General features: G+C 48.7%; 3 protein-coding genes across 3 annotated transcripts; 1 reads left to right on the top strand and 2 right to left on the bottom strand.

Moving 5' to 3' along the window:
* Positions 1 to 732: 732 nt before the first annotated feature.
* Positions 733 to 1,564, bottom strand: N7473_011148 (aminoglycoside phosphotransferase family protein; the record flags this gene model as incomplete). Its single annotated transcript, XM_057157087.1, has 2 exons — positions 733 to 1,007; positions 1,090 to 1,564. The coding sequence occupies 2 exons, from the start codon at positions 1,562 to 1,564 to the stop codon at positions 733 to 735; spliced, it is 750 nt and encodes a 249-aa protein (XP_057004209.1).
* Positions 1,565 to 2,498: 934 nt separating this feature from the next.
* On the top strand, positions 2,499 to 5,226 carry N7473_011147 (uncharacterized protein; the record flags this gene model as incomplete). Its single annotated transcript, XM_057157086.1, has 3 exons — positions 2,499 to 2,866; positions 3,669 to 4,080; positions 4,135 to 5,226. The coding sequence occupies 3 exons, from the start codon at positions 2,499 to 2,501 to the stop codon at positions 5,224 to 5,226; spliced, it is 1,872 nt and encodes a 623-aa protein (XP_057004208.1).
* A 6,957-nt stretch (positions 5,227 to 12,183) lies between these two features.
* N7473_011146 (uncharacterized protein) lies at positions 12,184 to 12,900 on the bottom strand (the record flags this gene model as incomplete). The annotated part of the gene is made up of 1 exon (XM_057157085.1): positions 12,184 to 12,900. The coding sequence occupies one exon, from the start codon at positions 12,898 to 12,900 to the stop codon at positions 12,184 to 12,186; it is 717 nt and encodes a 238-aa protein (XP_057004207.1).
* Positions 12,901 to 13,528: the final 628 nt, after the last annotated feature.

Here is a 13,528-nt window from a genome sequence, read left to right as displayed (position 1 = left end):
CTCCAGTGCCTGAACTACAGTCCCTCTATGCTGTACCTGGGAATACAGTCGTTCCGCAACAATACAGTGCGTCTCGAAACCGGTGCCACCACCTACACCCTTTCAAATATTCCTGTATCAGTCTTAATACAGTAACTTACTCTAATCTTCAGACGTTGCACTGTTTGTGTAACTGAGTTGGCGATCCAAGAAACTAATATTTTTCAGGTCTGCCCAGGAACTTGCTTTCTGTTTTCCCCACCACCACCTCCCCCTCATTCCCCGACATCTCGTCATTCGTCACCTGCTCATTATCTTTCTTCCAGTCCTCATACATCCGATACAAGTACTCCTGGGCCGCCGGATGGTTACGATAGTATGTCTCATGATTAATCTCACAGACATACCTAATTCAACCACTTCTGAATCCTTGCAAAATCGGTAAATCAAGAGGGCAGGATACTGTTAGCCATTTCCGATATCAAAGATGGTCGAATCGCATCTCTTCGCGCAGCAGCAAAGCTATATGATATACCCTACTCTACATTGCATGCGCGTGCCGATGGCCGAATCTCACGCGGTGACACACGCCCAAACGGCCATATATTAACTCAATACGAAGAGGATTTCGCTAGACATGGGCAGTTGCTCGGCTATCATACATGGCACAAAACTTTCAAATAGCCCAGATACAATTTTGGTCAAAATTGGTGGTGTATGCCACAGCAATTTAAACAACCCAAACGGCTGCGGCTAGCCGAATTTACGCAGCATCAGATGGTTTAGGGTGCGGAGCCCAAATTGCGCGCAAATAACGAGCGACGCGATTGTAAACTCGATCTTGTTCTCCGGTTCCTCGAGAGGAGCATAGAGGAGCGCCAAAAGTGGGTCCTGTCGGGGTAACGCCTTCCCGCTGAGCTTGCTCATACCAGCCTGGCGGATAATCTGGCATTGGATGGGTTGGTGCAGGAATACGATCGATTGAATCTCTTGATAATGTTTTGGAAGAATTTGTATTTTTGGTTCGGCTAGAAGATATTAGTCTCAATCAGCAAACAGATACAGTCCCCTGAACTTACAAAGGATACTTTTGGATATTCCTCCATGCACATAGGACGGACTCTTTCTGCGCTATCTCTTGGTATGGTAAAGGATTCATCGATTTCAAGAGAAGGGAATTAAACCCGCCGTCCTTTCCTTCAATAATCCACTGCGCGCAAAACTCGAACAACCTTGGATAATACCCAGCAGATGCCCAGTCAATGAGGCAGAGAGAACCATCTTCCTGCCATAAGATATTTCGAGGCGCTATATCTAGATGGCAAAGCACTAGCTCGCAGCCCTGGAAAGTAAGTTTCGGATTATGTGCAAAAAGCCGGCTATTGAACCACTTCTCCATCTCGTTAATACTGTCGAAAACCAGATCTTCAGTCTCCGGGAAGAGAAGCCCGCGACAGATCCCGCCAGAGAGAGGCCCGGGGATGTCATGTCGCAATGTTGCGAAATAATCAAGCACACCCGCAACCTTTTCTATGGCGTTGATGTCTTCCAACGGATCGATAACCTTCCCCTCTATGTACTCCATCACAATATAGCCCCAGCCCTGCTCGTCGGAAAAAAAGCGTACACGCGTGGGATATGAACGATGCGATTATCCACAAGTTCATACGCTATTCTTTGATTTTCAGCTTCTTCTTTCGTGACATCTGGGCCCCATTTGACCACTTGGTCGTCAGAGATCTTGATAATGCGATTTCCGTACTGACTGATAATATTGTCAGGCTGCGGTTTTGAACAAGATGCTATCACAGAGGCTCGAAATTCTCCCGGAAGTGACATGTCTTCAATAGGGTTGCGGAAACAAAGAACTTGCCGCTTAGAAGCCTCTGAAAATTAAGATCAAAGGTGCAAAGAACGAAACGAAGGGGCTAGGGTTCGGATCTGAACCCTCACACCTGCGAGAGATGTGCGAGACAAAAAGGGCTTGGAAAAGGCGATACAAACTTTCAATGCGGAGCGGAGCGGTGTAAATACGCGCCAAGGGGGCAGAACAGGGGAGATTTACTGACCATTGGCACCAAGTTTGATGACGTAATGCCTTGAAAACCCTGAGTCGGCTTGAGGCACAACTCAGTGACTCTAGCTTAGGTCCGTTGATTGGCTTGGCTTATTAACGGGTGTATGCCAGTTATCGTCCCACTCCACGTTCCGACCTCTCATCTCATTTCAATCCTAAGGGACCGTGCGTGCCTTTCACACATCCAATCTTGCTAGTCTAAGAACGATTTTCCCAAGTTACCGCCCCTCAACTGGTTGGTGCTTGCAGGGTTCCTGAGATTTACGCTAGTGAGTATGGCCCCAGCGCCTTTCTTGTCGAATCGTATACGTGATTTCGAGTCCTTGTAGCCGCCTGCCCAGTTACCCCAGTTCTGTATCCCATAAAAAATCGAAGGAGCCACAGGATCCAGCCTCCAACCCGAATTTTCTTCGAGAGGTTCCTCGATTCTTACCTTTTCACTATGCCGTCTATCCCATTGCTTCCGGACGTCGTTCAAGCGGACACCACGCCAGTCACGCATGTCCGTGTGGTGGTACACACTCTTGGTGCAGCAGGTCCTAATACCAGCGACAATCATTGGTCCATCTACTTGCTTCATTCTGATCGTGTCTCATCAACTCGCATCAACATGAGAGCAGAGTTTGAGGATCCAAGTGGGAAACTCGATTGGACTAAACATGCCTACACCCAGACCACATCGGCCATCAGGCATTGGGACTTCCCAGTTGCCGCTGGAATCACTGTATTATACTTCGCACGTCTCATCTACAGCCGTCGCCGCGATCGATATGAGATGTCCGGTGGAGGTTCAGGCTGTCGGTGGTGGGTGTAAGTTGAGGGAAACCTTCGACAGCAACGTCCGAGACCATTCTAAGGCTAATGTACCAAAACAAAGTTACAACATCATATCCGATCTGGCACAGGAAAATTATATCCACCAGAGTGCCCCAGGCACTATTTGGCCCAATCTGTTGTATCTGTACCACATGACTAAGGAACCAAAGCCACTGCGCATGGTTCAAGGAACGTTCTATTAGAGAAACTCCAGAATCGAGTGTACGTCAGTTATGGTGTCTCAGTCAGAGAAGCCCTCGTAGGATTTTGTCAATGCACACGGGAGAAGTGGGAAACGTCGAATTTTGATTTTCTGTAGCACAAACCGTCAAAGTAGGATAAGGCGAAAGTAACGTCGAATTGAAAGACAGGTTTGAGTAGATATACTGCGATGAAAATAAAAATACCGAGTGTGAGTTAGTCCCTAACGTAGTTCACGGCTGACTGGTGGCCAGCTCACTTGTGTGGCTGGTTCGCCTGTGAATTACGTTAAATTAACTGGCCCTCTGGTTGGGCTCATTGATTAACACGGAATATCCATGTCTCCCACTTCCGGTATCACACATGGCTTGTGTTTGGTCAATTTTGCTTGCGGCCACGGATAATTATTTCACCGTTCAGGCAGTATTTGGATGCAATGAGTTACAGGAGCTGGTCATGTGACCTTCATCCCCTTACTTCCCGGAACATCTCGTCTCAGATCGAGGTACACAGCACCTCAGTTGAGCTCACTTTGCTGGGACGGCCAGCACAAATGTATGCGAACTGTCTATATGGCTACTCTTCCTTTGCTCAGACGGAACAAGATTTCGTTGGAAGATGCCCTGGCCGACGACGATAATATCCTGCACCGTCTGGACTACCCGCAAAAGCAGCATGACTTCTGTTCATATCTACTGAGCCACAAGACGGACATCGAATCTTTGGTTTCATTCCATCTTGGCGTGAATTTATGTGAAATTGCCGACGAGGTTGATTGGTTGTTTGGGAGCTACAACGTGTGCATTCCAGTCTACGTAAATCGGCCTTTTGGCGAACGTGTCCTAATTCGAATCCCACTGCCTTTCAAAGTTGGGGAAGAGAAGCATCCTGGGAATTCAGATGAGAAACTGCGCTGCGAAGTGGCTACATATATTTGGATTCGCGAAAATTGTCCGACCATCCCAATACCTTTCCTTTATGGGTTCGGGTTCCTCAATGGGCAAACTGTGAGATAATACCCTTTCACCTTTTATTTGATTGGAGGTGCTTAATTACTTTAGTTTACCTATGAAAAATCCATGGGTGTCTGTACTCAATGGTATCACCGTATGAAACGAACGATACGATCAGTGCTTGGGTACCCCAGGGCATCTCCATTTATCGGCACGAAGGGAATCGGTTCTCTGCGCATCGGATATATGATTATCAGCTTCGTTGAGAGTGGCAGCATGCTGTCTGACACTTTGTCAAAATTCCTTTTGACGGACAAGACTCGAAGGCATGCTCTTTTCAGCGATCTTGCAAAGATCATGCTCACACTTAATCAAAATCAATTCCCACGTATTGGATCTTTGACTTTAGATGATGATGGCTTGATTCATTTGAAAAATCGTCCCCTAACGCTGCGACTTCAAACTTTCGAAAATGAAGGCATCCCTACCATACCAAGGAACTCTACGTATCAGTGCGTGGAGCCGTACATCTTGGATCTGTTGCACTGTCACGACAACCGCCTTCTCTACCAGCCAAATGCTATTCATGATCTTCACGACGGCCAGGAACAGCTTGCTGCTTTGACTATGATGCGAAGTCTATTGCCTCAGTTCATTTCTCATCAATATCGCGACGGTCCATTTCTACTCACACTTACCGACCTCCATCCAAGTAATATCTTTGTGGATAAAGATTGGCATATTACGTGTTTAATAGACTTGGAATGGGCATGCACTCTCCCCATTGAGCTACAGACACCACCGTACTGGTTGACTGGTCGACCTATCGACGATATTGAGCATGGGGAACATCTTCAAAGTTTCCAATCTGTCATGTTTGAATTCATAGAGGCTTTTGAACAGCAGGAAAAATCTATCCGTACGCTTGTCACTTCTCAAGCTGAGATAATGAAAAAATGCTGGGACAGAGGGAGCTTCTGGTATTTTCAAGCTGTCCATAGCCCTAAGGGCCTTCTCAGAGTGTTCAACGAGCATATCCAGCGAATTTTCTGTGAAGAGCACTGCACTCAGCGAATATTCGATCGGACGGTAAGCCCTTATTGGTCCGTGGACGCGGGGAATTTCATTCAAGAAAAGATGGAAGAAGACGCGGAATACAAGGATCGGTTGAGGGCTCGTTTCGAGGAGATAGGTCATTGATTCCTGCAGACATGTGTCTGGCTGAACAAGTCTACCCATTGTACCCGGATGTGTGCTCTGGTTAGAGACTAGTTGACGTGGCCTTCAGGCGAGTACTGTACCTACCGCCTAATCTTTTTTGTTCAATTTTCTTTTTCTCTGTGCCTCTGATCCCGAAGATATGACCTGATCGATGTTTGGATTATTCGCAATTTGCTGAGAGGGCAGCTCAATGTCAATACAAGAGCGACGAGACTGGCTCAATTATGAAGGTTATTGACAGAGCTGGCAGCTATTCCTTGTGCGAAGGTTATCCCCCTGCAGTAACACCGTTGCCTATTATCACGTGCTAGGGATATCAGCATGCAATGTCAAAGACTGCTCATATACCTGTAAGATAACCAATCTGGGCGCTTGCCGGAGTAACTAAGTCATTGGCTGCGGCCTCTCCGTACGTTTTCGTCGCCACATATGGCCAATAGCCTACCTAGCCTTTTAACTTAGTACATTGATGAAGTAATTAATATCTCACACATCCGTAATCGCACTAAAAGGCGCAAGCGGACAGTCGAGGGGATATTTGGCTGATCCTCAGCCGCTCGTTGAACTATCAATGCGCTTTCATGATTTGGATAATTTAACTCTCCAAGCTGGAATTTCCATCGCCTCTCTCAGCCCATATAGAGCGATAACCGATCAATGGAGCTCACTGTACTAGCGCGCGTCGCGTACGCCTTATATGATTGTCAACCAAATGCCCACAATTGTAGCCGCACGCGGAGCTAGTTAACTAGCCGGGTTCCTGGAGGGTTAATTTGTGGGTTGCGTGGCCTATAGTTTGAAAAAATATGTCAAAAACGTGTTTGTGATAATTGTGCCCAATACGGATCGTTAGTCCATGGCTCGTCCTGAAGCGATTCACTGGCTGGACTTGTCCACCTAGTGACAGTCCGGCTTCTGGCAGTGTTCACCTCAGGGCCCATTAACAGAATCATCGTACCACTCGACAAGATCTGCAAGACCTTTCCAGCGGTCCAAAAAATATTGGTCACCAAGCAGGTGATTAAAACCGGTCCACGGGCATCTTGCTTGAGGGTGTGAGGTGTTTCCCAGACTGTACACGTCACGCAAATATTTTGTCAATTATGTATTCACCGGAAGGGAAACTCCGTCTGTTTCGTGCTTTCTGGATGAGTTTCCTAGGTTGCTGTATAGCGATACCTGTCCTTTATGATGATGAAGAAGTCATTTGCCCCATGTCCACTAAACAATCATTCCTGGGGGCTTGCTAGGCGGAGGCCCTGAATGATCACTCGTTCTATATCAACCTACTACCGCTAGATTTGAAGCGCCTAATAATCGTCAAGGTCGTTTTTATTCGTAGACCCAAACTGATATTCTCAGGATGCAGTTGAGAAGGTGGCTGCGGTGATGAACGTTCAAGAGCTGCACACGGGGTGTGGTAAAACGTGGGCGGGGGAATTCGTGGGCAAAAGGGGGTTGTGTATGGTGTCTAGGATCTAGTTTTAGCAGGGGGAATACCAGCGTCCCAACTTATGTAACGCACGGCACTCGTAACATTTTCAAACGAGGGCTCAACGAGCCAACTGCTGGATGGAGTGAGACACCGCAGGGATTTTTAGGGTGCAAATAAACTCCAAATATAAGCGCAATGGAGCAAATCAAAACAGCCATTACGTAGAAGAACGGCGAAGAAAGCGAATAGGCGGCAATCTGAATTAGCTGTAACTGTAACCTGCCCTCCCCGCCTTGTCTACACCTTTGACCCGCTGCAACAACCTTGTTTAGTACTCGACTGACGGCCAATCATTTAGCGCTGTTGTGCTCAGACTTAACGAGGCGAGAAGAAGAAGCGGTGAAGGCACTGTACAATTAGTTATGGCGGAGTCCACCCTGGAGTCTGCCGTGCAGACTGGGTCTCAGAAAACATAGTCCACGCGCCCACCCCAACTTCAAAAACTTGTGATCCAATCATTTCGCGCCGTCGCCGTGCCTAGGAGGGATACGTCGTTCACGTCCCTGTCAGCAAATACCCCGGGGGACGAAAGGAACTGGCCGAAATCAAAATGACCATGCATCACGGCAGGCACCGGCGAAAGCTTTCTAACTTTAGAGCAGACCAGACCTGGTAGCGTGATATTCATGTTGAGTTATAAGTGACGCTTCAATGTTTGTATAGTTGATAGGAATTGATTGTGTGTTCTGAGTACAAACAAGCTGGTAGCCAGGTAGACATATATACATGCACGTGCTCACGTTCCCGTGACTACATCAGTGACCGTGATATTCAACACTCCCACTCGCTGATTTCCTTCGTCATAAAGGATGTCAGCGACACTTCATCACGGTTGCTAAGCCCCATTAAAACCCCCCAAAAACCCGTGGTAAAAAGGAGGGAAAGGGTGCCTGCATGTTGCGTTTTGGTTTGGTTTGAAAGCTGGTGCGTCATGAGAGTATCACTCAATGCCGAGACCCTTTCGAAACCATTCAAATCTGTTTCGGGCAAGGGGCTTCGTCAAACCATCAGCAATCTGTTCCATTGTTGGGACATATCTCAGTTCTACTGTCCCAGAGTCTTGAACTTCTCCTTGCCACTTTCGTTGGATTTCCATATGTTTTGTACGCGAATGGTATTGAGGGTTCGAGGCCAGCGCAATGGCTCCCTGATTGTCGCCGCAAATGATTGTTGCGCATTTTCCTTGGCTCATGTTCAGTTCGTGAAGGAGTCTCCTCAACCATATAGCTTCCTTAGTTGCTTGTGTCTGGCCAATGAATTCTGCTTCGCAGGTTGATAGGGCGACAGTGCTCTGTCGTTTCGACTGCCAGCTGATCGCTCCACTTCCGATGTTGAACAGGTATCCGGCCGTCGACCGTCTCGTTTGGCGACAGCCAGCCCAATCTGAATCTGTGAAACCACGAAGCATCTGGAGCGGGCCTTTGTATGTGAGGCTGAGAAATATGGTGCCTTTGAGATACCGAAGAATACGTTGGCCGAGCTTCACGTGTTGTGGACCAGGGTTTGCCAAATGTCTGCTTGCCGCTGAGACGGCATATGCAATGTCACCCCTGGTTCCAAGCATGATATACATCAGCGATCCGATCATGCGCTGATACTTGTTCTTCAGGCTTGAGGGGCAGACGTATTCGGGCCCGTTTTCTGGCAGAGGTGAAGTGTCTATAGGCGTGCTGACGGGTGCACAGTCTGACATGCCAAATTGCTGGAGGACCTTGTGCACGTAAGCCTCTTGGCTGAGAAAGAGGATTCTATTCTGCCGGTCCCTCCGGATGGCCATGCCGAGATAGTAGCTGCATGGTCCTAGGTCTGTCATGTGAAAGCGATTTCTGAGGCTCCGTTTGATCTTCTTTATCTCTGCAATGCTTGGCCCGACGATTAAGAGGTCATCAACATATACTGCAATGTACATGCCACTCCGAACAAAGATGCTGAGATCAGCGTTGATGGGCTCAAAGCCAAGGCCCCGAAGGAAGTTGGTAAGAGTCTGATACCAGATGCGAGGTGCTTGTTTCAGGCCGTAGAGTGCTTTGCGGAGCTTACAGACCCTAGATGTGCCATCCGTAGTGTGGTGGGGCTGTTCGACATAGATCTCGTGGTCAACCTCGCCGTATAAGAACGCTGTTTTGACATCCATCTGCTCGATCTCGAGATCAAGGGCTGCTGCAATTGCGAATAGAGCCTTGTAGCTCATCGGTTTGACCACCGAGGCGAAAGTTTCGTCATAATCGACACCCTCCTCTTGAGTGAAACCTCTGACCACCCATCTGCACTTGTAGCGGACGATCTCTCCGCGAGCTCCTCTTTTCAGTTTGAAGATCCACTTCCCGCTTAGGACTCGGCGATCGTTGGGCAAGTCAACGAGTTCCCAAGTTTTGTTTTGCTTGAGCGATTGTATTTCTTCGGTCATTCCCTTTTCCCATTCGAGCCATCGTGGATCATTCTTGGCCTGACGAAGGGACTTTGGTTCAAAGGGTTCAGTCTCTTCCGCAGCTACGGTCAAGAAAGTTGGAATCACATTCTCGTCAGGGACATTCATCAATGCAAGTTCTTCTTCATCATAATCAGATGTGTCTTGAGAGATTTGTGTTTCTCGGAGTTTGAGTTCAGGGTGACGTTCAAGTGTACCTTGTGGCACGATGTGTTCTGCACCACCCTCTCGAAGCTCAGAATAATTCAGCCAATCTTGTGGAATTCGCCCTTGCTGAGCATCGCCTTGTTGCTGGTCACCGCCGAGTGGTGAGTCAATCCCCGGGACGGAATCCTCTAAAGAAGATGATAAACACCCGAAGATATCGTCACTCCGTGTTGGTGAAAAGGTCCTTTCTCCTTGTCCAGTAACAGTGGGCTGCGAGTTATTATTACTCGGCTGAGGCATATGCTCTTGCACTTTGTCGTCCGATGATCTAGGCTGTGTTTGCCCTTGCGGCGCCAGGGATGCTTGGCGTCCCGAGGCTGGCACGGATGCATGTCGCACACTTGCCGAAGGTTGGTTTACTAGTCCCACCGTCTCACTCCCCCCTGAGGCAGCAGCCGTTGCCCCAGGTAAGCTCTGCTGATCGGCTCCCACATCTTCTATAGTCTGTGTGGAGGGTGTGCTGAGAACTTCATGAAATTCTGCGTTTGGTGTACCAATGATCCTGCCGTCTTCCAGTAGGATGCGGTAGTTCGTATTTCCTTCGTATCCCAGTAGCAGACATGGCCTTGTTCTTGGTCCTGCCAACTTCTTTCTTTGTCTGGGTGGAATGAGGTACTCTCCCTTGGATCCAATGACTCTCAGCCGCGATAGGTCGGGCTTGTCACCATACCAAGCTTGGTACGGAGTCATGTTACGTTTGGATGATGGTGATCGATTCGAGAGGAAGGCCGCCGTCCGCGCAATCTCCGGCCAGAACTTCGGCGGTAGTTTTGCATGCGCGAGCGTTGGTCCGACTCGATCGTAGATTGTCCTATGGGCTCTTTCTGCCACTCCATTCTGTTGGTGCTGATCGACACCTGTGACTTCGGCATGGATTGCTCTTGAGAAGAGGATGAACTTCATTTCTTCTCCCACTTGCTCAGGGATTCGGTCAAGACGAATTCGTCTGCATTTGCGCTCGGGGCGCTCATTGTGATCGAGAAAATACCGCAAAGACTCAACAACGAATTCTTGGCGCTGTGGTATGGGGATGATCTCAACCCATCCAGTAAAGTCGTCGACAATGGTCATCCAGTAGCGGCTACCATCAAGGCCTTCCTCAAATGGCCCTGCAACATCGATATGGAGGAGTTCCATGGCATATTTGGATCTTGTGCTCGCCTCTGAACGATGATGGGGGGTTTCGGTCATTCGTCCCTGGAGGCATGGGTTGCATGGTTGGCGTGGTGCAATGTCCTGAATGCCATAGGCTTGCCTTTTGAGTCGTTGAATGTTTGCATCGCTCATGTGGGCAAGCCTGTTGTGCCAAAGCGCCGATTGCGGTCTGATGTGGTAAGCCGGGAAAGCGGGTTTCGACCACAGGTCGAGTGCGTAAACTCCATGATATTGGCTTGCAGTGAACAGGTTCCCCCCATCTGACTTATTCCGAATCTTTGCGCCATTGCTTGAGAAGTCAATCTTTGCCCCTCGATTGAGAAGTTGCAACACAGATATGAGGTTTGCATGGGCGGTCGGGACGAACAAGACGTCATCTAGAACCAGCCACTTCTTTTTGCCTCGTACATTGCACAGGATGTTTGCCACTCCTATGCCGGAAGGGGCCGTAGAGGTGTCGACGCTCCTTAGTGGTGGGCCATCGTATTTGTCCATCTTGACGAATCTCGAAGCGTTGTTGCAGACGTGCTGGGCACATCCACTATCCACGATCCAGGCGTCACGGATTGAGAGAGCTTTCGTGACCATCAGACTGGGAATATGATTTAAGGTCGCAAAGTTCCCTTCGACTTCCGTTCCGAACGCTTCATTGATGTCTTGTCTCGAGACTTGTGTCGCCATGAAGGTAGGTCTTTTGGGGTTCCTCGGCCCCTCAGAGTCGTCGTCTTCATTGTCTGTACTGGCACGCTTCATAGGTGGCTTACTGGAGTTGGCGTTTGCACCGCTGGACCTTGTCCTGCGAGCCTTTTTCCGTTTTTCTGGGTTCCTCAGATCGGGATTCTTCTCGAAGCATTCAGGCTCTGTATGATAGGGCCTTCGACAGAAAACACAGAACGGGACATTATTTATCTCTATTCGGCATGTTTGTCCGTCTGAGGACGGTATGATCTTTTTGTTGTCCCCAAAGCTTCGGCTCAGCGTGAAGGCAGGAAGCGCATTTGTGTCTACAGGGTTGTTACCCAGCTGTCCTTTTCGATGCTCCTCCTCGATGGCCTTGTTCTCAATGTAGTCGAATGTGGGAGCGGCTTTGGTGATATTTCCATCTTCATCTCTATCATTGACAATATCCATTTGTCTGAAAACATGGTCGCGGAAGCTCTCATATTCCGGACCTAGAGCATGCAAGAAAAAGAAGGTTCGTTCGATTTCAGACGTGACACAGGCGGGGTCAAGCAGGAGTTTTTCCGCATGGATCTTTCTGATCTCGGCGCCGAGGGCTTGTGCACTCCCACACTTTGCTCGGGTAAGAGACATGTACCTTCGCTGAAGATTGACATATGTCCCTGAGCCCTCTGGTTTGAAGTTTTCTTTGACCGCCTTGATCAGGGGTTGGACTCGTGTGATTTCGAAGGCGTTTATCCGCTGAGCCGCATTGTGGGTCAGCTTTGCCGCAATCATTGACGAATAGAATGTCTGGCGGTGGGACCAATGCTGTGCCTCCTCCTCTTCCATAGGTGGGATCGGTCCATCTTTAGCCACTGGAGATATACGAAGAAACTCCTTGACCTTTAGGTTCCACTGAGCCCAGTCGTTGGCATTATCAAGAATTGGTATGGCATTGTAGAACGAGCTCAGGCCTATTTGTTCGAATTTATTCGAATCCATCCTGATGAGGGGACTCTTCGGTGCTGAAGAATTCAGCGCTTGAAGTGTCACTCGAGTGGATCGAAAGGGCAGAAGGTGTGCAGCTGAACAATTCGGGAGATCTTGGCTCGAGACCAAAGAGTTCCAGGCTCGAAGCCTTGCTTGGTTGACTGGAATGAACGGATTGGGAACGCTCTGACGACCTTGGGCTAGGTGTATGCGACGGAGGAACGTATTCGCTGTCTGGTAGCTCGTAGGGCTTCAGATGTTGGCTGTACGATTCGAAGAAGTGAGGAAAACGGATGCGATCGACCACATATCGTGATTGTTGATCTGTGAAGGTTGAGGGTCTGTTTGGTCGGAGATTGTACCGGGCTTGGTTGTTGCCGGTCGAGGTCAAAACTGCATCGGTGTTTGTTGAGCTGGGATAACTTGGCCCTTGTTCCGGACTGGGGAGTGCGGCTTGAGCTTGACGTAGAGAGTTGTGCTCTGTAGTGTGGTGGCAATCGGCAATCACAGAGGCAACAGCGAGCGCCCGACGTGTTCGCTCTTCTGGAGGTAAATTTCTATAGGCTCCTCCGACCGAGTGTCGGGAGAGTGATGGGAAATTCGTCTTCTGGATTTGCGTAAAGCGCCAATGGCGGATGTTTCGAAGATAGCACACCAGACTGAGCTCTTCGTCAATCCAGTTGTGTCCCTTCTGTGATCCGTGTTTTCTTCTCATGAGATAGAACAAAAACCGCGTCCCGTGTCAAGGATATCGGGGGTTTGAGAAGGAAAAACTAGGGTAACGGTGTGCTACAGAAATCAGGTTATTGCCTGTGTATCTGGCGATGTGATGTGTCTGCGGCGGTGGGCCGGACGTTGTTTGTTGTGCAACATGACCGTAGGATATCATTGGTCTGACAATCATCTGGAGCGGTGTGATGGCTGTCGCGTATTTGTAACAGAGAGGTGTATCCCAGGATTGATTTGACGAATGCCCGTAGCGGTGTGGTGGTTGTTTCTGAGATTATTGCGATGATCCGCACAATTTATCTTCCTCTTGGACGTGAGAACCGTGTTTTCTCTGAAGTTCGAAGCAAGCTGTTCCAGTTCGGTCAATAGATGAAGCTATCACTTGTAGGGGAAACTTAGTAGGAGGTATTTTCCAGTTTGATGTGCGCAGTCTCGGGCTCATAACCTGTTGAGTTATAAGTGACGCTTCAATGTTTGTATAGTTGATAGGAATTGATTGTGTGTTCTGAGTACAAACAAGCTGGTAGCCAGGTAGACATATATACATGCACGTGCTCACGTTCCCGTGACTACATCAGTGACCGTGATATTCAACAGTCGCGCGACCAGGGTGA

The sequence above is a fragment of the Penicillium subrubescens genome (genome assembly GCF_028828155.1).
Source record: "Penicillium subrubescens strain IBT 31985 chromosome Unknown utg000009l_segment0_segment0, whole genome shotgun sequence".
NCBI lineage: Eukaryota > Fungi > Ascomycota > Eurotiomycetes > Eurotiales > Aspergillaceae > Penicillium > Penicillium subrubescens.
This window is presented reverse-complemented; position numbering and strand designations above follow the sequence as displayed.